Source organism: Hydractinia symbiolongicarpus, chromosome 8, assembly GCF_029227915.1.
Source record: "Hydractinia symbiolongicarpus strain clone_291-10 chromosome 8, HSymV2.1, whole genome shotgun sequence".
NCBI classification, from domain to species: Eukaryota; Metazoa; Cnidaria; class Hydrozoa; order Anthoathecata; family Hydractiniidae; genus Hydractinia; species Hydractinia symbiolongicarpus.
In genome coordinates, this window is record NC_079882.1 from 2,178,967 (window position 1) to 2,205,451 (window position 26,485).

Here is a 26,485-nt window from a genome sequence, read left to right on the forward strand (position 1 = left end):
ACAAAAAATCATGTAAAATATACATTGTGACTGAAACAAATAACAGAAAAACAAAAAATCGAATACCACTTTAGTCTAGTAAACTAAACTCATCATTTTTCCCTTTTTCATATTTTTTAATAAGGGAAGCGTACAAAAAAATTATAGGGCAATAGCAAAAGCAGGGAAGAGAGACAGGTATTCTTTCTAATACCACTCTTGAAAGACTCAAAGATAGGAGTGTTTAAGACGAATCAAGGGACAAACATACAGATTAGTTTAATTATCACCGAAAAACAAAATTATAAAAATATCAAAATAATAAAAATTATTTGCAATTAAAATGACTAATGACTGCAAATCCATAATGGCGCATAATCTCCGAAATGGTCTATTGAGGGATATCCCTTGCTGTCTATTACTCCAGGGAGGGGCCATGGCTTCCATGGGGAGTCCTAGAGTAATTAGGTTAGGTGCTCTGCAAGACAACTCCAAACAGCCACACAGTGTGCAATCATCCCAATTTCCCTCACACTGCCTGGGTTAACCCAGGGTTATTGTAACATTCACACTTCTATATTGGATCGCCACTGCTAGAGTTAACCACTAAGCTGTAGCACCACTTGATACAATGATACAGTAAAATTTACTCCATCTGTCTGTCCGTCCTTACGCACAGATCTTTTTTTTGGATCCCCTCATTAGTTTTTTCTGATTTTTTTGCACAAAGTTACTTATCAATAAATACTATATAGAAATTTACAATGGTGGCATCTTAGCCAAAATCAACTGAATTTGGGCCCAATTTTCAAGTGTTTCTTGAAAAAATACCATTACAATGCAAGAACAGATCATTAGATATCTGCAAATTTCATATGCAACAAATTTTGTTTCAAATTATATAGCTAAAATTATGTTCTTTAACATTTTCTCAAAATTATTTGTTTGTTTTTTATATAATGATGAACTTCTATATATAACCTGAGATTTTAGTTGATTTCATGTTTGAGAAAGATAATGCTGCTCAAGAGCTGGCCTAAAGTACCCCAAATTAATAGTAATAAAGTTTTATTGGTGTCAATATTCCTGTCCTTTTGCAAAAAAATACTTTTGTTTTGGTTGCATGCTAGAATTGTTGTGTAGAGCTTGAATGCTTACTAAATTGTTTAGCTATTGTTTAAGATTTTGTCAATTATTGGGTCAATTGCTAAAATTTGACATTGTTTATATAAAAAGAATGTAATGACAGTATATTTGTTTTTATACAGAAAATAAGATGCAATCATATGAATATAAGAATATTTCCGAGCTAACAGCAGGTGACACAAAAGTAAACGTATATGGTGTAGTAAAATATTATCGACCTGCTGTGCAAACAAAGATTGGTCAATACAATGCCTTATATACCATTATTGATCCATCTGTAGAAGATGACGTCGAGAAAGGCATACGCTGCAGTTTGTTTGCGTTCGAAAAGGAAAAGTTACCACAAGTAAAAAATATTGGAGATATTATACGCTTGCATAGAATGTCAGTTACCCAATTTAATGATCGTTTGCAAATGAAAGGAACTAAAGGTTCTTCATGGTATATTTTATTATGAATTTTTTGTTTTTGCTGAAAAAAAAATAGCTTGATAAAACTAAAGTAACACATACACAACCTAATGTGTGATGCTTTGTCACTTGAAACAAGGAAATTCAGGGTGGTAAATGGTGTTGAATCATGAAAGTATTGTTCATTTTATTAGCTACCCTTTTTTCAAAATTTATTTATGCATAACAAAAGCAACTGTGTTTAAAGCAAGAGTGTGTATTCAGCTTATAGCCAAACTACAACTATCGCTGAACGCAGCTGCCATATTTGTTTTGGAAAGACGCGATTTCTCAAAGTATTATTTGTGTACCTTCTTTTCTTTTCTCCTTTTTTGTGTTTTGAAAGAAATCATATTAGTTAGCTAATGCAGTAGAACTGAATTTTATGGTTCCTTGTTGCTTCTGACAACATGGTTAACGGCCATGGCACCACCTTAAAGCTGCTTCAGGACTAGTTTCAGACCATTTGGGGCATACGGTTTTGAACAGCATAAGTTCAACATCATTTATATATTCCCCTTAAAATTCTATGATATAAAAGAAATTAAAAAACAATGGTTAATCCAGCACAAAGAGACCTTGATTTTTTATTGATTTCTTTCAGTTTTTCTTATTTCAAGGTTGGTATACAGCTATGATTATCCTACATCAAACACATCATCTTCACATCCAAACCCAACAATATCTAAGGCCGACAAGGATAAGGTTTCTCAACTCCAATCATTTTTTCATAGAGTGAAACATAAAATCACTGAAAGCGCAGCGACACATCAAATCACACCCCTTTCTGATATAAAGTTAGATTCTTATTTCAATTGTATCGTTCAAGTGATTGCTACATATTTCTTTGAAGAAGATAAAAACCATGTGGTCCTAAAAGTTTCAGATGGTACAAGTGTCTATTACAGTTCTTTGCGACAAAATGGAGTTTTGTCCTCTACAAATCAGACTGAGCTAATGTTAGCAACGAAGAAGCACTGTTTTGATGTGTCCTTGTTTGATGACCATGTAAGCGATGTTGCAGGCGTGCAAGTGGGTGATTTTCTGAAGATTTCTAACATACACGCCAAAAAGGTGTCATTTGATGTTGCACAGATGTGTGTGGATAAGCTTGGATTAAAAGAGGTATGTTAATGTCATAATTTTTTTAAAGGAATATTTCTGAAAATTTATTAAACTTCAACCTTTTTTATTACCTTAAGAGTGCTCCTCAGCAAAAGCCCTGTCTATTTAGTAAGGTGTTTAATTCAATCTAGGGCGTTCACTTTTGTCAGAAAAGTTTAAGAATTGTCAGGCATTTCCAAAGTATTTTCAAAATACAGGGAAAAGTTGAAATGTCAGCAATTTGTTTTGATATGTCGGGAAAATGTCAGGTATTTTAATTTTCAGTATTAAATGTCAGAACCCTTTTTTAAAGAACTTTTAGAGTCTGGTTTATAGGTTTGCTTGTAACTAAATTTACATTTTTTAAAGTAATTAAAACCTAAAATAGCTTAATCAGAAAAAAATTCAAGAGTTTTGATAAAAAATGTCAGAAAGTATGTTAAAATTGTCAGGAAAATAATGACTTAATGTTGAGTGGACTGCACGAAATATCAAGATAAATACATAACTCAGTTTTTCGTAATGTTTCTGGTTTTGTTTGCTGTGCTAACAGTTTTCTGAAACGATTTTTAAATAAAAATAAACACAAAATTTATAACAGTTTCATCCACAATTAAAAAAATACAGAAATTTAATTTGGTGCAGGGACGATTTTGTAACATCTATAGCGGGCACCATCAGGACCTAAAAAAGGTTCCGTTATGGAGAGGTGTCCGCTACATAAAGGTTCTTCCTAAATTGGCTTACATTAGTTCAAAAGCCTACTATTGCATGTTAGTCTCTAGTAAAAAAGCAATTAACGGGCTAAAAATGATATAACAAAAAGTCAAATAATAACAGGGAATATACACTCTTCAAGAATTATCTTACATGACCCGTTGTCCACTTTAATAGAGAGGTGTCGGGTATAAAAGATGTCCGCTATTAGAAAGTTTTACTTGTTATGCAATGCGATTTTGTTTTATGATGTTTGCATGGGAACTGACTTCGCCTTCTTTTGGTCTGTTCATCTAAATTTACAGTCTACTGAATATGGAGAACGGCTTTTTTCCTTTAACGTATCACATTACTATCTTATTTTACTTATATTTAGGTCGATGGATGCAACGAGTGGGTCGAGTTGGTCGTTCACACTGGAAAGCATTATGGACGCGGTGTAAAAACATTGACCAATTTCGATGACGAAAAAATAGTTGATATTAAGGAAAGAATATCTGAACTTCTGTTAAAACATCGAAAAAACATTTCGCAACGGACCAGCTGCGTTCCTGCAGTATCGCCAATTCAACCAAAAGCATTACAAGAGTCTTACACAACCATCGACTTCCCTTTACAAACATGCTCCAGAACTAGGAATGTTAGAGAAGCAAACGGCTTGCCTAGCAAGTATAGACTTAAAGCTAAAGTTATAGCGCTTTTTCCCACAAACTTGAAACAGTTTATTGTGGGTAGGTGTGACCAGTGTAGTGCTTTTATTAAGCATTTCGAAATCATAAACGACATGAGGAAAGAGGGTGTTTTACCGCAGTGTCCGTTTTGCAAAGACAATGTTTTAAGGTTGACTTATTTGTTTAAAATGTTAGTTCAAGACGATACTGGTTTTCTAGAGATCTATGTGTACGATGAAGATGCTTTGTATTTTTTTAACAACATTAGACCGTCCCAGCTTCTACACGATGAAGATATGCTGTTAAATTTTGAAGAAAAACTCAAGAAAATTAAAAGTGATGAAAATCTTATTATTGGTGACCAAGGTGATTGTGGTGTAGGGGAAAAACCGCTATTAGTGGATTTATGTGTTTATTCTTTTACTAGCAGGGCTGGGCCAATACATAGACTGTTTTCCACAGCTTTGATTTGAATTGGACTTCCTTTTTTTAAAGAAATAGGAAATAGAAAGTAGTGTTTCAGAGCTTAAAAGTTGTTTAAAGTGACATCAAAGTAAAAGATATTATTGCGTCTCCCGTCGATCAGTAAAAAATGGAAGCAAGTGGGTGGATTATGATTCTGTGCTTTAAAACATTGGTATCAATACCTTCTTTGTTCGCAATTTTTTGTACCCTCAAAGGTTAATTAAAATGGGTGTTGATTTTTTTAAGTTTATCGCCCCTAACAAGTTGGTTTTAAAATACCTTCAAATAGCGTGTGAAGCATTTTGGATCGATTCAAAGATTTGGTTAACGTTTTCTACACGGAATCTTAAGCAATAAGCAGCAACCTATTATAAATTCTCTTTTTTTTACATCTAACAAAAAAATCACAGAGTAAAAAAATTCGAAATAATGAATTTTCGAAAATACCCTACTACTTTTGCTATTGAACCTTGTCCAAAACTTTCGCAGGAAACTAACTTTCGCGACTTTGACCCAAAATTTTCTTTCTTTAACGTAATTGTAAAGAGAAAATTGTGTGGTCACCCATGTTAAAGTAATTTCTCCTGGAGTAGAAATAGTATTAGAAGACTCCTGAAAACCTAGAATTTCTTTTTTAAATAGATTGGCAACCTTGTAATTTACTAGTATTTTTTCGTAGGAAAACAGTGTTACGAGATTTTAAATTTTCAAACTTTTTAAAGTGTAATCAGAGTTTTATTTTTTCACCCTGGTCCAGCTCTAAGGAAATGTGAAGAATAATTTGCTTGTGACGACAGTTTTGAGCGGAAAATTTCAACAGTCGCATATTAAAAGTATTTGCTTCGTTAAAACTTTCTCATTTAGAATATAGCACTTATTTTTGCATTTCACCCTCCCATCATAATAAATCAGCAATTTTGATTAAATATTATTTTCAGTTAAAATCTTTTTGTTACAAATTGCGAATTTCCCTTTGCATTTTGCGAAAATTTAAGTCTAAAAAAACTGTTTAAATATACCAACCTAAAAGCTGTGTCGGTAGCTATCAAACATCTTCTGGTTTCAAAGCAACGATAAAATTATTTTCCTTATTGTTCAAGGTTTCCTTAAGCAACTTTTTGAGACCACTTAAAATCGTTTAAAATACATTTATATCGCTGTATTACGGGAAAATGTATTCGCGGGCGAAAATTAGTAGAAGTTATAATAAAACTAGTTCATAAGTGGAAAGACATGCTTTATATTCAAATTTCAAGCATTTCTTTGAAAAAAGAAGGGTAGTAACACCACCTAATCTAAGGTCTTTAGGCCTGGCAGACACCTGGATTAAATAATGTCTTGTAGAAGCAGTGCGTATTATTTTAAGGGAAGACAATTTCTTAAGTCAAAGTTTGGAAAAACGATAGACAAGCTGCGTAAAGTAACAGTGAATCGAAATATATTAAACTTTGCTATAAACACCATTTATATAATACAGACAATATAAGAATTAAAAATTAAATTTTCATACATTGAAAAAAATTAAAAATTAGACCTACTTTACACTACGTACAAGGATTTGTTGTGGTTATTCTGTTTAAGACAAGAAAAAGAACCCTTTTTATACTCTGTCTGAGGATCCGCATAAAGCGACTGAAGTTTTATTGCAAAGGTAGATAAGAATAGTTGTTTTACTAAATTATTCCCGAAGTAGGAGTTAAGAGGACCACGATAACTCTAAAAAATACATGACCTAGCAAAAGTCTGATTGGAACACCAGTTTACATTTTTAAAAGTAGCTATCTTTGAGCGATCTATATTTGCCAAAATCCCGATTATCACCCTCGTGTCTTGACTTGAACGACACAATTGGTTTTAACGGTTCCGGTGACAATGGATTTAACCGGAGTTCGGATCCAAATGAGTCCTCCAAATTAAATTCATTCCGTGATTTTACAGTCCTTCGAACTGGTTGCAAATATCCGGGCGCGTGTAGTTGCGACGTTTCGTTCATTGATTCAAAAGAAAACCTCTTGTTCGGATTAGGATGAATAATTTGCATGTGATTATTAGGTAAGTCGTTTTGTTGTCTCACTTTTTTGTTTTGCTCTTTAAATAATTTTGAATTTTTCTTGGATATAGGTAGTAATTTTAACTCGCTAACGGATGACCTATGTAAAAGGCCGTCCTATAAAAAAAAGAAAATGATTAACGGCTTTCTTCTTTCATTTTTCCAACGAGAAATTTAAACTTACCCTTTCTCCGTGTCTTGAATCCGGCTGTTGTCCTCCGTAGTAGCTAAATCCATTCGTTTTATTCTTGCGATTTTCCAAATACTAAAGCCAAATAGAAAATTTAAACATTATATTAAGAAACTTTCTATACAAATATACACTTACATGCTGCTACCGACAAAAACTAGAATAGGGGGAAAACGGCAATTTGCAAATGATAGTTTAATCGCAGCATCCCTATTTAACAAAAGTGACATAATCGTTAATATCTTGGGCTGCACAGTTTGATTAATGACGTGACATAATTTACGTCACATTTAACTTGTAGATATATTTGACGTCAAATAACTATCCTGTATATTTGAAAGTTTTGATGTCAGCATCATGTCCTGCATGATGGATCAAATTTATTTTTAATGTTTACTTTATAGAATGAAGATATATATGTAAAAATTTATTCAATATGACACGAGCGCAGAATGGTCGGAAGTCAGAAATGGTAAGTATGGCAATTCTTATGTATTGTTGATACGCTTTAGAAGTATAGTTGTTTACTAAGCAAATATTTTACTAGGGGCTGACTGCATCACAAGAAGATAAAGCAAGCAGCAGCACAACACAATTAGATGGACCTCAGAGTGAATTGGTTTTGCAGCCTGTCGCTACGCAAGGGGTCAAGTATCGCAAAATAAATTTAAAGATATACGAACCGAAAGAAAAATTCAAAAGCAACAACAAATATTTGCAGAGGAGAAAAGAAATTGAACTTTTAGAAGCAGTTTCTTGTGTTAATGGGTTGATTAACAACATAGAAGATAAACATGCAGTGATTAAAGCAAATGAAGAGAAGATTGAAGAACAGAAATATCGAATTGGAAGGCTGGAGCATGATTTGAACCAGTATAAATCTTCCATAGCTGCGCTAGATAGGAAATATAGTAAAAGTCAGATGCGAGCAGAGAAATTAGATAGTCAGTTACGTAACTGCAAATCTGATGTTCAAACCAAGGTGGTACATGTAGAGAATCTTAAAAAACAACTTGACGATTCAATTGTTGGTGTGGAATCTTTAACGCTAAAGAACAAAAAATTAGAAGTTCAAATTAGTGAAGCTGAAACCCACAATCTTAAGACGGTGAACGAATATCAAAAAAGATTCAGTCAGATGAAATGTAAAACAGAATTGTTGGAAAAAGAAGTCCAAACGTCTTCCTTCGAATTGAGCGAGTTAAAAATAAAGAATGCAAAGAAAGAAAACAAAATACAGGCATTGGAAGAGAAAGGAAAATTGGAAGAACAAACGAGTTCAGCTGAGCTTAACAGATTGTCGGAGGAATTGAATAACACCCGCTTAAAATTGCATGACAGCTATATAATCCACGAGGATATGAAAATGGAAAACCAAAATTTAAACGTCAAGCTATATGGTCTTCAAAAAGAACGCTCAGAAGAGAAAGATAGGTTAACGGAAGAAGTGAGGAAGTTAAATAAAGAGATTATCTTTTTGAAGGAGAAACAGAAAGAAATGATAAATAGCGAAAATATTCACGAGGAAGTCAGAGTATTGATGGATAAGGTTAGAAAAGATCAGGAAATATTAGAACAACTCAAGAAAGACATGCGAGTTGAGAAACACGTTCTTCATGCCTCGACTAATACAATGGTGGCGATTCGTGAGAGGTTACCGCCCGTTGCTCCAGCTGCCAACGCCCTACTTACACGGCTACAGGAGTCGCAAAGTCGATTATTTGAGACGTTGGGAGATTTAGCAATCGAAGATGCCGAACGTCGAATGGCATGGAATAACATTAAACACGAAGGAGAATCAATCGACAAATTAAGCACAGCGTTTAAATGCCGCGAAATCCAGAGGCAAGAAAAAGTGAATAATGAAGACATACTGTTAAAAAGTTTGTCAAGGTCAAACGAACAAAATGCAAACGTAGCAAAAGAAAATGAGATTCTAAAAGCAAATAATGTTGTTTGTCGAGAGGAGAACACCAAGTTAGCCGAAACCATCAGAATGTTGGAACAGAGATTGAAAGAAACTGATGTAGAAACAGAAAAGCAGGCCACTTTAAAGATCAGGATTGAGGAACTGACATATGAGATGGAATCGTTACAACGCAAAATTGAAAGATTAGAAGATCAAAAACGAGATTCTGAGCACTGCATAAATTTGCTCAACAACGATATTGAGCATTACAGAAGAGCTTCTGTAACTTTACAGAACAGCTCAAAGCAATGTTGTCATTTGATTAAGATCAAAAACAAGAGATTGGAAGAAAAGTTGCTGGAAATGGAAGAAGAGCATCAATATTTTCAAGATGTCAAAAGGAAATACCACATTATGAGAAAAGAATTGCTGAAGTGTAAAGAGGTAATACAAGGGCTGCGAGAAAAGATAATGGCAGAGAAAAACGAGACGGACGCTGGAAATGTAGCTATCTCAGATAAGCACATTATCAATCTGCAAGTGCATGTTGATAAGGATGAGCAAAAGGAACAAAAGGAAGATTTTCAAGTTGCACAGTTGAAAGAAGACTTGAAACATTTGCACCAACATATGCTCCTGCTTCGCGAATGCAAGGAAAAAGGTGATTCCACCAACGGCGCCGCAAGAATAGATAATACAAGGAAACGTAAAGATCAACCTACTGTTGTTGAATCACACATTACATCACTGCAAAAAGAAATGGAAGAGATGCAAAAAGAGATTCTGTTACTAAAAGAGAAAAGGGAACCAGTAAGAAACATCACAGATGAAAATATGGAAAAGGTAGATGGCATTAACACGGAGGATGCTATCAGTGAAGCAAAAAGTTCAGAGAAAATAGAAAAAAAGGAAGAATTGTTTAACAGGCGAGAAAAAGAACTTGAAAGTTTGCAGTTGGAAAATATAAGACTACAGAACGAGATGGCAAAACTTAAGGAAAGTGTGAAGGAATGTGATTTATCACGAGAGATGAGTGAAGCCAAGTATAAAAAAAAAATTACAGACTTGCAAGCTGAACTTGATCAGTGGGGTGGTAGCAGACGGGAAGAAATTAATCTGTTGAATTTGAAAATTAAAGATATGAATTCAGTAAAACAGAAAAATGAAAACGTTATTCGCAATTTAAAAGAAGAGAAAGATGAACTTCAAATGAATATCAGAAGAATGGAAAGAGAAATTGCTAATTTCAAACAAAAACTTGATTTTGTGGAATCAAATAGGTATGTTTTATGCTAAGAACCGGTGTATTTTTTATACCAGTGTGTTTATTTTTTACTAGCATGTACACAATTCGTGCAATTAGTAAAATTTATTACTAGAAGTTACTTTTATTTTAGAAAGCAAAAAGACAATGCTGACAATTCGAGAGAAAACAATAATCCATCTGAAAAGTGCAATGAAGCTAGTATAATGATTGCTCAGGAAGAGACTAAACAAACGACTGATGCTGTAAAGAAGGCAAGAAAACCGATCTGGATGACTAAGCACGATGCGGGAACAGTTGCTGATGTAAGAGATGGTTATTTAGAATCAAAACAACCACAACAGAGTCATAAAGGGAAAAACGTAAAGGAAGAAAACCACAATTCGTCTGGAAATGTCAAATTAACAAATAAGAGAGCTTTAACATTAAACGAGCAGGAAGAAGGTATTGTTAGCTTTGGGAGGCGGCGAAACATTCCTGCATCTGAGGCCGAAGAGGAGAGTGACGAAGATTTTTTGAACATCGACACCCCAATCAGTTCTGCAAAAACTCTGAAAGCATCCAATCAACACGCTTTGTCATTTAAAAAGAGTACAGTAAGTTTCGGACGTCGTCAAAATACCTCTCAGTGTGACGACGATAGCGGAGAAAGTGGCGACGATTTTCTGAACTTGAATACACCAATAAAATCATCAAAATATATGAAACCAGTCAATCAGAAAGCTCACACATCATACAGATCACATGCATCAAACACGCAGCGAGGTAAAACTCTCGACGTTGGAACACTTGATGATAATGATATTTTCTGGAGCTTGAATGCGAAGGCCCCTAAAAGCTTTAGACAAAAAGGACAAACTGATATAGCGACTCATGGAAACAACGACAATTCGTTTCGTCGATCGGTTGTCAAAACAACAGGCTATCCAACGCGTCGGTCAAACTTGCAGATGTTTGACGAACAGTCCACTTCAAAAGCATATATTGCGCCGGGCCAACCACGACTTGCCACCAATTTTGTGAAGAAACAAACGTCGTCATGGTCCGATGATGAGGAAGAACTCATTGCGAAGTGTTTGACGAGATAGAACAAATTTAAATTTAGTTTTATTTAATAAATTAATATAAAAAATATCAAATGGTAGTTTCCATATTCCACTAGTTTGTACCTCACGTCAATTCACATGATTAACAATTAACAGATTATGGAACTCAATAGTTTAAAAAATTAAATAATGTGAGTTGGTTTATCGTGTCAATACGATGCCAGAAAGAACCCTGATGAATTAGGAACGTGGATATTGCCATAGTTTTGCTATATTTATTACAGACTGTGAGTTTATTAAAGTTTTGGATTTTTTGGAGAGCATTCGTTGGGGAGGGGCGCTTAATGGAGACTTTGGAGCATTTACGGTCGAAAAAACATTTCCACGTGCACATAAAACTAAAAATAAATAAATGATGAAGTGCGTGCGTATCTGTATATCCATTTGGCAAACCTGGAGTCAGAAACTTTTATAAAAATTTTTTTGTTAAGTTGCGAATTTAAATTTTCACTAATTCTGAACTTAAACAGGATCTTTACCGCTAAATTTTATTTGTAACTTGTAGAATTTAATTTCTTCTATATTTATGGATTATTTTTATCGACTTTTAACTCCGAAAATTGCAGTACGCTTTTTTTAACGGTAAAATTTCTGACATTAAAAACCTTGTTTCACCAAATAATCATTCTTACAAATATACCCACCTTTTCACAAACGTCTGAATTTATCCACGACTGATAGTCGGACATGTCTGAAGGACTGTACCTGATGAGCTAAAATGTGTGTGGGTGGTAAATGAATAATTATCCCGGCGATAAACAACGACAATCGAGTGTGAGATGGAGTAAATATGGTATGAAAGTTCGTACGGGTATAGTAAAAGAGACTAAAAGGTACATATAGATGTAAAAACATTTCTTACTTGATCAGCAACATTCCCCGACTGTGTTTGGTCACTGAAATTAAAAGAGATTATACAGTTTTGACCTAAAAGCATTCTCAAAAGTTAAGCATTGTAAACCAATTTCCTGGACACAAATAACGTATAATTAATTAGAATCCTACTTGCATTACCTTTCAGATTCAAATGTATTAGAGCGTGATTTTTGGGACAGATTCATTTGTGATATCGTTGTATCCCTCTAAAAAGAAATGATTCTCACTTGTTGTTTTAAAACAATTTCGATGACGACATCGACGACGACGACAAGAGTAGAAAAATTTACTTGTTTTGCTCTTCTTTTTTTTCTGCTATCAAATTTGACATGACTTAGTTGGCTTTCAGTCATTTTTTCTCTTCTATAATAATAATAAAAAAATTAGCATGCTGTTATTTTCGACGTTTGAGTGTGTCATGTATGGTTTCATTAAAGCCGCTGGGCCACGATCAACATTTTTCAGACGCAAGCAACAAAAATGTTGTTGAGGTAAAAACTACACCTTTGCAGCAAAAGAACGTTGCGAAAACACCCCTGTAGAACTCGTTACCGAAGACATGGTTTTGCGCAGTGCTTTAATTTTCGTTGAAGCACCGTAAATCTAATTTTCTAATGCTAATGCGTTTTTTTTTTCAACGCCCTGTCAGTGGATAAGTAAGCTAATGCGTGTTTTTACACCGCCCTGTTAGCAAATAAGTAAGCTAATACGTGTTTTTTTGCAACACCCTGTTAGCAAATTAGTGTCCTCGGTAACTGCAGTAAATTAAAAATCAAATTTTTACACAAAACCATGCTTGCAAATAAATACCACTTACCCAAACAAAGGTGAAAAGCGGACGCCCTCTGCTTTGCTTTCATCCACAGGAAGTGTATCGTCTGGATCAACTACAGAGGAAAAACCTAAAATAATAAAATACAGAACTATAAAACGCAGATAACGTCGCGGTGCTAAATGTAGATGAGTTTGACAGCGAAAATTTAAAAATTACCATTATTAGGGGCGTAAGAAGATGGGCGTTGATTTAGGCCGGGTGAGATAAAATCCGAGGAGGTCTATATAATATGTATTTTGTTTTTACCGTTGTCTATATGTCTTGTTTTTGATGCATGTTCAAAGTGATGCTTCATAGGCTAAATAAAAAAAAGAGTACGAAATAAATTATCAGCCTGAACATAACAGGAACAAATAAACTGCATCAAATCCTCTTGCGAAGGCGTCTGGCGTCTGATGTCAAGAATAAAAATAAGATACCTTATCAGTGAAAAAAGTCGGTATAAACAAGAGTAGATGAAACATTTTGGCAGGTAAAAATTTTACTGACTTTGGAAATATACTTGTTATATAATACAAAATATTAGTCACTTTTCCTTTTTTTACTGGTAAAGTAGTTAACTTCTTGATATAAGTAAAAAAGTTATACAACAGAATATTAAAGATATGGAAACTTTTTTTAGTATAACATAGGCAACAGGTACTACTTTCTACATCAAACTTCACTTCAAAGTAAGGCTGACTTTGATATTCAAATCTCTCATATCAAAAAACCAGTGTAAAAAAAAGGTTCACCTTTTTATGAGAATCTTGTTTTTGAGTGTGTCGTGAAAAATTGACCCCTTTTGAACCAGGAACATTACTATAACCTTGCGACCGATCATGCTGTGAGTAATTCGATGTTATTAAATTCGAATTTAAACTAGATGTCACTAAATTCGACTTAAACTTTTGTTTTTTTAGTTTTTCCTTTGGAATATGTTTTTCAGTTTTTCTCTGAAAGCTTTGCTTCTTTGGCTTTGCTAAAGACGGCTCTTTTATTGAAAATTTGTTCGAATCACTAATAAATTCATTGTACAATTTATCGGTTCCTTCATCGTCGTTTCGAGTACTATGAAATACGAAACTGTTTTTTTTATCATTGGAGATTTGTGGTTGATATTTTGTAGTTTTTTCTTCTGTTACTTTTGGGGTAGGCTCACGTTTGATAGGATAATCAACTTTGCTCCATTCTTCATTCATATAGTCTTCCAAACTACTCCCGCTATCATCCCTAACCACTATTTTATTTTTTTTGCTGTTGTCATTGAACGCATAATGTTCCACGCATTGATCTATAGTTGGACGCTTATCTGGCTCTAACGTCAAAACCCATTCCATGAACTGAACAAGATCTGAACTTAAAACACCTGAATATCGAGTTTTTAATGTCAACGGGTTGGTAATAGCTGGAAATTTTAACCCCCGGAAACGTGTATTGATGTTAAAAAGATGCATTTGTGAAGGGGGCAGTGGTCCAATCAGTTTTTGTATCACATATAATTGATCTATTTCGCTTTCACCAGGAAATACAGGTTGTCCATCACTAAGTTCTCCAAGGATACATCCGATTGACCACACATCAACTGCTTTTCCGTATCCTCCACTAAAAGAAAAATAATGCAGTAACGTACAGTTAGTAGTTTGGACATCTCAGTACATAAAACACGTTAAAAAATTAAATTAAAAGTGAGATGGGCAGTCAAAAATTTAGAAATGAAACACTTAAGGCTCGTTTCCATTTGGATGTATTTTTTGCTATAACGCAAAAAGCTCACAAGTTTTTTCGTTAGCATATGCACACTTTGAAAAACTTTGAATTAACAGTGAGTAACAGTTCTCTGATAACTTTGGATTTACTTGAGAGGACAAAATTTATTTTAAAAAGATGGTGCGAGTAAAAGAGGATTTTTTATAAATAAATACTTTTTAATAAAAACCATAACCTGGAAATAAAACAGTAAAACAAAATTTAACATGATGATATGCATTACGTTGTTCCCACGTTTGTAAGTCATAATTTATTATTAAAGGATGGTGAAAAAAAAGTATAGTAAATCTTTTCAAAAAGTAGATTAGGCTGTCGAAAACTGGTGCAATTTAATAAACTCTTCAATAAACAACATTAACGTACATAGTTGCAGACACATAAACTCGGTACAAAGTATGACAAAGCATATGACAAAGGCAGAACAAAGTAAAAACAGCTCAGACATCTTACTATCATACCCTAGTAAAAGTTCCGGCGATCTGTACCAACGTGTTGCAACGTAGTCTGTGTACTGCCCACTTCCCGAATCAGACACTGCTCTTGCAAAACCTAATTTGATCAAAAATAAATAATAAATAGAATCAAGTTGTGAATTATTTACCCCTTAAAAACCAGAAACCAATATTTTTGCAATATATACATAAACGAGTCTATAAGGCCCGTGGAAAAATCCACTGAGGCGGGATAAAACCAAAAAAACCTCAATTGAGTTTTATTGACGCCAAAAAGGGTGATCAAGAAAATGTATAAGATCATGCAATTTTAACGAACGGCTACATAGATATTGGGGTTTAAAGACTTTTTAATGACGCCATCAACCCGTCCATTCTGAAGTTGATTTACCCAATTAAGTCCCAGGATGTCTATAGTTATCTCGCGTGGTGGAAAATGACTGACGTCACCACCCTGTTTCTAAGTTATTTGACCTCAAGGTTTCAAGTGCATTGTAATGGCTTTGTTATTTTAAATTAAGATATTGATGTTACATTAATGTTATTAATGTTGTGCCCTAACATCAGAAAATTTAACTTTGAGATACACTTTGCCTATTACAGACAGAGAGACAGACATAGTGTTTGTATAGATGTATAGATTATATAGAAGATGAAAGACATGACAACAATCAAATAAAAAAAGCAATAAACAAACCAAAATCACAAAGCTTTAATAGTCCAGTGTTACTGATCAAGAGATTTTCTGGTTTGATATCTAAAAAGAATTACAACAAATGAAGCATAATATTTTAAATGATAAGATACAAAACAACTAGAAAAAAAAGTACTAACAACGTTACATACCTCTATGTATAACATCATTCTTGTGACACCATTGGACAGCTTTATTCAATTGGTTTATGTAATTTCTAATTAGAACAAATAGAAATACTTTAATATTGTTAATACTGACACTCACTAATCCCTTTGCACACAAAAAGAGCATTGCCAGAAACATTTCTACCTAATCTGGATTACAAGTTTTAATTCGAGATGCATTCTGGTCTATAAATAGCAGTCCAAATTTTTTCAAACTACCATCAAATAATACTCACTTAAGTTGGGGTATTGGAACTCCATTTGGTGTCCTTTCTAACAATTCTAACATATTCTAAATAAAAAAACCAAACTGTTTATAATTATCTATGCTTCTGAATTGGAAGATATTAAAAGATATTCCACCTTTTCCACATACTCAAAGACGAGATACAACTTTCCTCGTTTGCGAAATGCTTCCCTAAATTTATAAAGTTAAACATTCAAGTGCTACGGCATATATTTATGTGGCATCACTAAATAAAAAAAAACACACACTCAGATAAGATTTACCTTAGTTGAACTATGTTTTCTTGTTTTAACATTCGCAATACTTTTAACTCTCGCAGTGTTGTTCTTTTCACATCTTCACTTTCTGAAGAACATAAAATAAAATAATTCTAATACAGTGAACAGGCTACAAAGGGTTAAACAAAAATCAAAATAATGAACTACCATAAGTGGCAATCAAAATTGTACTAACCTTCGCTGTCCTTAAACTTTTTTATTGCAACGATATCATTACTTTCCTTAAAAATAAAATGACATGGATTTATTAGAGTGTGCAGTTCTAACATTATTACATTCTCAAAGTGTCTTTTGTAAAAACATGTCATCAAAAATTTAGAATAGGCTCAGATTAAGAATTACATTGTGCAAAATGCCCGTGAGCATGTATATATCCAAAATAGAATAACCCTTACTCCATTGACTCCGGACAGACTTTTTTATTATTTTCACCCATTATTCTTATTCAAGTGAGAGGAGACCATTCATCGCGTACAACCATCGAAATATTCACTCTGTCATGTGTTTGCTTCTAGCATATTCTCTGTTTGTCCATTCATTAATACTTAAGATTTCACCCCACCCCTTGAACCTTTTTGAAAAACCAAATCACACAAAAAAAACTTATTTGGCTTTTTAATAAATAACTTAACAAAAGGAAGGAAAAGTTAACATTCACAATGTTAAATGTGAAGCGAAGATCATGTGGATGTTATTTTTACATATATTTAACAATGCTTTTACCAACTACTTACAAAAATTAAGCAACACATGTCACAGAACATAACCCTTTTATTTGTTGGTTTTTTGTTTATTATTAAGTGCCCTATCTCCTCTCCTCTGATTGGAACGAACTACTTTTTGTACAAACTGTGCAATGTTGTAAAATTGCAAATAATATAAACATACTTTGTGTCTGCATTTCATAACTACTCCATATGCACCTGTAAAAAAAGAGAAACTAAGATTTTAAAAGTATACTAAGCAGAAGATTTTAAATGATTATTGGTTTAAAAATCATAGTTTTATATATATCACACGCACCTTTTTATTGAATTTTTTATTTGTATATTCGCCATAATTATTACAAAGGATAAGGTATACCGAAAATATTATGGATAAATTCTTTCCTCTCTTGTTTCTTTGCTTGTTTTTTTCAACTTGTAGACTGACAAAAAAAATTTCCGGAAACTTTACTGCATTGCTTCACTGAATTAATCTTACACAAATTTGCTTTCGCCATATTGACTTCTATGTAGCTTAACTTAACGAAACCTATCAAAACATCTTTTACCTCTAATGAATATTTGATAGACATTTTTTACCATTTTTATACCAGGTGGTTGCCTAAACACATTTTGAATTGTCCAGAAAATCTTAAAAATTTGATATTATATGCCAGGCATTTTATGTAAAAAATGTAGGTTTTTGGATCAAAACTAAAAATTTATTGTATAATTCCAGGCATGAGAGATTTGCACTGAAGATTAAAATGCAATTTCTATATACTACTTATAATGTTGACCTAAGGAGCAAGATACTTCTCCAGGTTACAGACTACATTATATTCCAGATTTTATATACCAAAATGTTAAAGGATGAAATGTTAAATGTTAAATTTTTAGACCATTCGACCACCTTGTTAAAGCAGAGAACTATTGCATTTTCAGAACAAAAAACCTGTGCAAACGTAACTATATATATACTTTTATTTATTTTATTTATTTATTTATTTATTTATGAAAGGTAATATTAACAAGTACAGATGCAGAGTGTAATTTAGCATCTCTTGTTGATATTAATATGTTGTCTCCATAATATAGACTGTAAACAATAGTGAATGTTCTTGGTGGGGCCTCAAGTGGTTGTGCAGTTGTGTTGATATCCAGTTGTGTTGTTGTGTTACGGATCAAGTTGTGTTGTTGTGTTCCTGCTGGTTGTGTTTGTGATACCACTGAGTAATCAAGTGAGACAATCAAAGTAAGTCATTATTGTTACTTAACAAATGGTAGCAGAGGAATAATGGCTTCAAAAAAAGATTACAAGGCCCCGCCAACGTTAAGTGAGGACATTTCATATGAAAACTGGAAAAAGGAGATAAAAATTTGGCAAATTTTTACAAATGTTGATAAAAAGAAACAGGCTGCTGCTATTTTTCTTACACTTGAAGGTAAAGCTAGAGATGCAGTTCTTGAAATGAACATTGAGACTCTTAATGCAGATAATGGTGTTGATAAAGTAATAGAAACTCTTGACAGCTTATTTAAAAAAGACACGTTACAATTAGCTTTTACTAACTATGATAATTTTGAAAAATTTTGCAAAACTGAAGAAATGACAATGAAACAATATGTAATTGAGTTTGAACGCTTACACAACAAAGCTAAGCAATATGGCATGGAATTACCGGATTAGCATATAAACTTTTGGTAAACGCAAGACTACCTGAGCAACAAGAACGACTGGTAAAAGCAACTATTACTGAACTCACATTTTCCGGAATGAAAAATCAACTTAAGAGGATCTTTGGTGATATAGTTCAACAAGATAGAGTCAATGTAAATGATATTCAGTTAGAACCGACTTATCATGGCAGTCATCAGTATTTCAGAGGAAGAGGAAGATACTTTAGAGGTGCGACCAACTACACAAGACCTACTGCTGACAGAAATAGTAAAGATAATCGTCAAAGAAATCCTGTGGATATGAATGGAGAAATATCGAGATGTAACATTTGTTGATTCTGTGTTTCATTGGCAAAGATTGCCCAGACTCATACGAAAATAGAAAGAAAAAGAAAGAGGAAGTGAATGTAACATTGTATACAGAGGTAATGGATGTATTTATGGGTAAAACATTGAGCGCTGCTGTTCTGGATTCAGGCTGTTCAAAAACTGTTTGTGGAGAAAGTTGGCTGAAAGAATATTTAGAGACATTGAGTGATAATGAACTTAATCATGTCACAGAGTCACAAAGTAATACAATATTTAAGTTTGGAGATGGAAATGAAATGAGATCTATTAAACAAATGAAATTGCCAGCCAGAATTGGAGATACTAATATCAATATTGTAACAGATGTTGTGAAAGGAGATTTGTCACTACTTTTTAGTAAAGATGCCATGAAGAAAGCAGGCACAAAAATTGATTTTTCAAAGGACACAATAGAAATTCTGGGAATGAAGCAAAAGGTGTTTTTCACATCCTCAGAACACTATTGTATCCCTTTAGGCAAAATAAAATTTGAATTTGATGATATTTCAAGTGTGGATGCGGGAGAAATAGTTCTGTATTCAAAGAGTTTTGCTATGAAAAATGAAACCGAAAGATTAAAAGACATTGTTAAACTTCATAAACAATTTAGTCATCCGCCACCAGAACGTTTAAAGAAGTTACTTCGGGATGCAGGTGTTGAGGATAAGAAGTTACATACATTGATTGACCATATATCACAGAAATGTGAGACATGTTTCAAGTACAAGAAACTATCTCCAAGACCTATGGTGGGTTTGCGTATGTCCAATGACTTTAATGACTGTGTAGCAATGGACCTAAAAGAGTGGACAGATGGCAATACAAAAACATGGTCTTTACATTTAATTGATACTTTTACAAAGTATAGTGCTGCTACTGTCATACATAGCAAACGAAAAGAAGTGATTGTCAAAAAGATATTTGAAATCTGGGTAGGAACATTTGGCTGTGCAGGGAAGTTCATGGTTGAAAATGGAGGGGAGTTCGATAACAGTGAATTCATTGATTTCTGTGAAAAATTTAACATTAGGGTTGTAACCACGGCTGCAGAGAGTCCATGGAGTAACGGAATAGTTGAAAGGCATAATGCTATCATTGGAGAGACTGTTCGAAAAATTATGAATGATCAAAACTGTGAGTTAGAAGTGGCTTTAAGTTGGGCAATTAGTGCAAAGAACTCACTTGCAAATTACAATGGCTACAGTCCAAACCAATTACTTTTTGGCAAGAACCCCAATATACCATGCATATTGACAAATAAGCCACCTGCAATGGGAAGTGAAACTGCTAGTTAAGTAGTAGCAAAAAATTTAAATGCTATGCATGCAGCAAGACGGGCATATATCGAAAACGAGTCATTAGAAAAGATACGACGAGCTTTGAGACATCAAATTAGACCTTCTGGAAATGTGAATACATGAATGGCGATAAAGTCTATTATCGGAGAAAAGACGACAAACATTGGCATGGCCCAGGTACAGTTATAGGTTATGAAAGTCAGCAAGTTTTGGTAAAACATGGAAGTCGCATCCATGTAATTTAATGCATGAGAAAGGTCAAGAGAGAATAGTTTCTGATGACACACCGAAACCTGAAACAAACACAGAACAGTTTATGAAACATCTTGCACTAGAAGATGATGTATACAGTTAAAATGATTATTTATTATTATTATTATTCATATTTATTTACAGGTGTCCTAATCAGGGTTCATAAAGACAATCCTGGTATCAATAAGGTTCCTGTATATACAAGTATATAATAAATAATGTTAAAAATTTTAAAAATGATAAAAAAAATGTATTATCTATAAGACAAAAAATGAAATATACAAGATAGTAGAATAGGCGAATGTGCTGGGATAGATAGTTTCGACACCACACTGAAAAAGACATGAAGAGGAAAAACAAAACTGATGGAAAGGAAATCTAAGTGAGCAGAGGTAATTAGACGCGACGCTGTGTGGGAACAAAAGTAAAATTTAAAATTTAATAACCCTAATGCTTCTTTTAAATAAAAACAATGATGATTCTTTCTGCAGTACAGTTGGTAATTCGTTAAAAATCATACCACCTTGATGACCGAAAGATTTTCTTGCAAATTCAGTCCTAAGATGGCCAAGTTTGATGTTTGATTGATTTCTTCGAGTATTCATTGTGTGGTTGATTTGCTCAAAATTGAAGTGGTTTTCAGTGATGCCATTGATGCTTTTGAAAACTTCAACCGCAGCTCTTTGTTTCTTGATCGTTGCAATAGAATCCCATTGATGGGTACCACCACAAATTTTAAACGCTCGATTGTGTAAATATTGTAGCTTGTCTTCCTGGGTTCTCGATAAAGACAGCATTATTGGATAACAATAAAGTAAATTCGGCAGGATAACAGTGTTATAAACCGATTTTACTATGTCAGCTGTCAAAAGATATCGAATACTTTTGAGTAATTTGAGCTTTCCAGATGCCTTTTTGTACGTTGTGTTGAGATGTTCCTGTAGTGTCAGATGGTTGTTAAATATAATTATCTTCTTTGTTAATGGACGTAGCATTTAGCTTGATGGTACATGCTTCCTGTTTACGTAGGTTTTGATGAGCTCCATACATAACAAACTCAGTCTTTCCCTTTTTAAGATTTATTATTAAACAGTTTTCATTCATCCAGTCTGCAATACGTTGGACTTCGTTATTAAGAACTGATTTAACTTCTTGATTTTGCTCGATTTTGATGAGTAATATACAACAGTGTCATCGGCATACAAAAGTACTTTCGATTTACTTAGTAGTTGGTGTAAGTCGTTAACGAGTAGAAGGAATAGTAATGGACCCAGGGTTGAACCCTGGGGTACACCACAAGTAATCTGTTGAGGTGATGAATTTATGTTATCGTATGTGACATATTGGGTACGATTGAATAAATAATCTTCGAACCACTGCAACTCGATATCATGGATGCCATGAAGTTGGAGTTTGTGTAAAAGCCGCGAGTGGTTCACAGTGTCGAAGGCTTTTCGCAAGTCGAGATAAATCGCCCCAGTGCATTCTCCTTTATCTGCATTTTTGCGAATAGTTTCGACAAACAATGACACCGCTTGTTGCGTAGATCGCTGTTTACGAAATCCGAATTGTTGGCATTGAAGAAGGTTGTTTTCTTCTAGATAAATGTACAGTTGGTGATGTACAATTTGTTCGATAATCTTCGAGAATACATTTAGCGCGGAAATTGGTCGATAGTTATCAAGTTTTGATTTATCGTCCGATTTGTATACTGGAGTCACGCATGCTACTTTTTCAGCTGATGGAAACGTATGAGACCGAAGACTCAAGTTAATTAGGTAGCATAATGGAAGTAAAATTTCATCGGCGCAATCCTTTATGAGACGAGGCGGTATTCCATCCGGACCGGCACCTTTTGACACTTTCAGTTTCTTTAGTCGTTTTTTAAGTAAATCAGGAGTAACTGCATTAAATTTGAACACTGACATATTCTTGTTAAGGGAAAGCTTGCTCGACTCATAATATATCCATCTCCGATCACCAATGGAAGTAATAGTATTCGCAAGTTTGGAACCGATACTTGAGAAAAATTTACAGAAACAACCAGCTATCCTCGATTTATTACTTATTAAGCATCCATCAACATTGATAACATTACTAACACCTTTTTTTGGTTTAACCGGGTAAACCTTTTTAATCAAATTCCAAAATGTTTTAGAATCATTTACGTTTTCAGTAAAAATGTTTTGGTGATATTTCTTTTTACTTTGACGTATAAGAGTGGTGACTTTATTACGGATTCTTTTGTAGCTTTCCCAGTCAAAACTGTTGTTATATTTCCTCGCTTTTCTCAAAAAATGGTCCCTTTCTCTCATTTTTGTTTTAATTTCACCAGAGAGCCACGGACACGACTTTCCTCCAATAGATATTACTTTGAGTGGAACATGAATATTAATGATTTCGAGGATTCTTGATTTAAATGCATCCCAGCTTTCATTCATGGTATCTTTAAAGATAATAGAATCCCAATCAGAGTTTTTCATATCATCCTTAAAACGAGTTGCGTTGTAATTTTTATAATCTCGAATTTTAATTCTACGAGGTACATAGCGATTGACATTTATTTTTCTGTTTACACCAATTAAGTCATGATCACTGATCCCTAATGGTAGAACTATTGTTTCTTTGACATTGTTTTGATGCGAGGTAAAAATTACATCAATTATCGTTTTTGAACTTTCCGTTTCTCTAGTGAACTGTTTGATGAGTTGCTTGAGACCCACAATAACAAATAGGTCTTTTAATTGTTTATGATCATTGCGTTTATTTTAATCTATATTAAGATCTCCCAGTAGTAAAGTTTCTTTATCTTCCGTTGAGCTAATTGTCAAAAAGTCGTTAAGACAAGTTTCGAAATTTTTTGTACCATGTAATGAACTATCCGGGGGTCGGTACATGACACAAACGATAAAAGATTTGGACTTTTCTACAAAGATTTCTACAACTATGGATTCAATATCACTCTCCAAGTCAAATCTACGTTGCCATTTGAGATCGTCTCTAATGTAAACAATAACACCACCACCAATTCCTGTTTTTCGATCTTTCCTTACAGTACGGTATCCTTCAATTGAAACTAGTGAATCCGGAATTATTTCAGTAAGATGAGATTCAGTTATTCCAAATATGTGAATGTTTTTTCTAGTACTGAATAACATGTCCCGGATTTGGTCAATTTTTCCAAACAAGCCATTGACGTTCAGATGAAGAAGTTTGAAACCACGCTTTTCTGAAAAGGAGTTAATAGTATCATTTTCAGTTCGACCCCCGTCGTGGTTGAGTCTGCATTGAGTGCAAAGAGATGTTGTGATAAAATCTTTTATGTTGATACAATTTTTGTGAAAAAATTGAGTACATCCAATACATGTTACTTTTTGTTTGTTATGCTTTATATTATTCAAGCAAGCGCCACAATCAGGACCCGGACAGATTTCAACGTCCCCGGCAAGTATTAAAAGTAACCAAGTCGTTTCTCTGAGATCAAGATTAAGTTTATAAATGTGATTCTGTTTATAAACCCATAAAGATGAACTGTAATAACAGTCTTGCACGAAATCAAACGATTCCATAGTAAAACCAGTATTTGTATCCATATTATCATAAATTGCAGGTCCAGCTGATGTAAAAGTAGGCCTTTTCACAGAAAATATAACAACAAGTAATAAAAGGTGGCGGAACATGTCCGTACACCGCAGTGCCATCTTTGAGATGAGGATGATGTAGATGCTGTTACACTAGAAGAGGACAATGTATACTTTGAAGATACTGAAAATACTATTGAAGAAGAAGAAATGAGGAGAAATGATGATGACTTTGATAGTATAAATCATATTGATGAAGTAAGCAAATTAGAAAATATGGAACACAATAAAGATGTAAGCGAACAGCGGAATGTCAATGCTAACAATAAAAATGATGATGCTGAAAATGATGTTGTTAAATTAAAACCAAAGATGAAAATACGCATTGCAACAAATGAAGATTTGCAATTAAAAGAAGTTGAAGTAATTTCAAGAGCTGGAAAAGTTGGAAAGGCTCAGGGAGGAAAATATAAAGATTTTTGGAATGTTCACCATAAAGATGGCTCTACAGAATGTATTGATATGAAAAAGGGAATATCAAAAATAGAAAGAATATATAAATGAAGAAATTAGTCCATCAAATAGTGAAGAGATACTGTTAGTTGACAGCACAGAGACTGAATTAATTAAGCAAGCAAAAACGAATGAGCTGGAAAATTGGATCAAAAACAATTTTTATGAAGAGGTTCCAGTGTCTAAGCAATCATTGATATCGACAAGATGGGTGATTACCAAGAAATGTGACCAGTCTGGTTTGGTCAAATTTAAAGCAAGGTTTGTAGCAAGAGGATTTGAAGATAAAGCAGATGTACAAACAGATTCTCCGACCTGCTGCAAAGAGTCACTTAGGATTATGTTTGCTATTATGTCTGTCATAGAAGCTGCAGAATCGTCATACTGGTTATCAATTATTATTTGAGATGTTGTCTTTGATGGCAAAGGACTCCAGATTGCGATGGAATGTTATACTGATTGCAAGTCTTTGGTAGATGCTGCACATTCCTGTAAAGGTATTTTAGACAGAAGATTAAGAGTCGACATTGCCATCTTGAAAGAAATGATAGAAAAGAAAGAAATTTCAAAACTTAGTTGGATAACAACAAAAGACCAAATAGCAGATCCAATGACAAAGAATGGAGCTTCGTCAAGTCGACTTTTGCAAGCAATTGCAGAGGCTCGGCTGCTGAGAAAGTGAAGAAGTTTGTAAATAGTGTACATATGAGTGAGTTGATTTACAGTAAATGAAAAAGACTAAAAAAAATGAGAAGACACAGATTCTCACCAACATTCACTAATTGAAGAAAGAGAAGGGAGATTGTTGATATTAATATGTTGTCTCCATAATATAGACTGTAAACAATAGTGAATGTTCTTGGTGGGGGCTCAAGTGGTTGTGCAGTTGTGTTGATATCCAGTTGTGTTGTTGTGTTACGGATCAAGTTGTGTTGTTGTGTTCCTGCTGGTTGTGTTTGTGATACCACTGAGTAATCAAGTGAGACAATCACAGTAAGTCATTATTGTTACTTAACATCTCTAATATACAAGATTAAAATAAGCAGCTACTCAAATAATTTACTAACCTTCACCAACTATACCAAGTACTTCATATTTATTCATTATTTAAGAAAACCTTTCTCTTAAAACAATTCACCAAGACTTCTCCAAAATACAATTTTGAAAGAGTGATAAATCTTAAAAGAAACATCTATCACCTCACGTTTTATTTGTTGATGTTAGCAACATAAATTGATAATTGGATCTACAAAAAGATTGGACTAAATTATTCATGACAAACATTTGAACAGTTTTTCACAGAAAATCCAATTCAGTGTCAAATACAAATTTAAAATGTAGTTTTAAATAGAATACAAGTGTGATATCTCCCTCATGCAAAGAATAGTGAATCATAGAAAAACAAACCTTTATTAATAGTATAGTATTGTAAGTGCCATATTGAATTATATTCAAGATTTTTTCATTCCTTTTTCATGTTATTTTTTGATTTATTTAAGCTTCAATAATTAATTTTAATTTCTTAGGTTGCACCTACAAAAAAATTGATGATTGAAAATTACTGGGGAAATTCTACAAAACTTTAAAGTTAAACTAACAGAAATTATAAAACAATATATCACAACTTCTAGGCAAAAGACGAAGCTGACCTTTACATTTTGCCAGTAACTTGGTCCAATTGTTTAGGGGTTTTCCAGTGTCTGATAACATTTTTGAAATCAATAAGGACAAAAAGTTTGCATATTTTTCAAAGGAGTAAGA

General features: G+C 33.6%; 2 protein-coding genes across 7 annotated transcripts; one reads left to right on the top strand and one right to left on the bottom strand.

The window, feature by feature from the left end:
• Positions 1–1,216: 1,216 nt before the first annotated feature.
• On the top strand, positions 1,217–5,258 carry LOC130655358 (protection of telomeres protein 1-like). Its single transcript, XM_057458108.1, has 3 exons — positions 1,217–1,566; positions 2,195–2,699; positions 3,772–5,258. The coding sequence occupies exons 1-3, from the start codon at positions 1,256–1,258 to the stop codon at positions 4,537–4,539; spliced, it is 1,584 nt and encodes a 527-aa protein (XP_057314091.1). The 5' UTR covers positions 1,217–1,255; the 3' UTR covers positions 4,540–5,258.
• Positions 5,259–5,952: 694 nt separating this feature from the next.
• LOC130655356 (cyclin-dependent kinase-like 5) lies at positions 5,953–26,272 on the bottom strand. Of its 6 annotated transcripts, none has more exons than XM_057458103.1 (19): positions 26,132–26,272; positions 25,792–25,970; positions 17,237–17,271; positions 16,524–16,569; positions 16,334–16,415; positions 16,187–16,241; positions 16,060–16,115; positions 15,809–15,873; positions 15,660–15,719; positions 14,969–15,059; positions 13,496–14,345; positions 13,008–13,059; positions 12,744–12,813; positions 12,217–12,289; positions 12,065–12,132; positions 11,913–11,946; positions 11,695–11,763; positions 6,766–6,846; positions 5,953–6,698 (listed from the first exon to the last, which is right to left on the bottom strand). In XM_057458103.1, the coding sequence occupies exons 2-19, from the start codon at positions 25,826–25,828 to the stop codon at positions 6,300–6,302; spliced, it is 2,223 nt and encodes a 740-aa protein (XP_057314086.1). In that variant the 5' UTR covers positions 25,829–25,970; positions 26,132–26,272; the 3' UTR covers positions 5,953–6,299. The 6 variants fall into 6 exon arrangements, with proteins under 6 accessions (XP_057314086.1, XP_057314085.1, XP_057314087.1 ...); XM_057458102.1 differs by having other exon boundaries at positions 12,744–12,828; XM_057458104.1 differs by lacking the exon at positions 11,695–11,763 and having other exon boundaries at positions 12,744–12,828; positions 26,132–26,271.
• Positions 26,273–26,485: the final 213 nt, after the last annotated feature.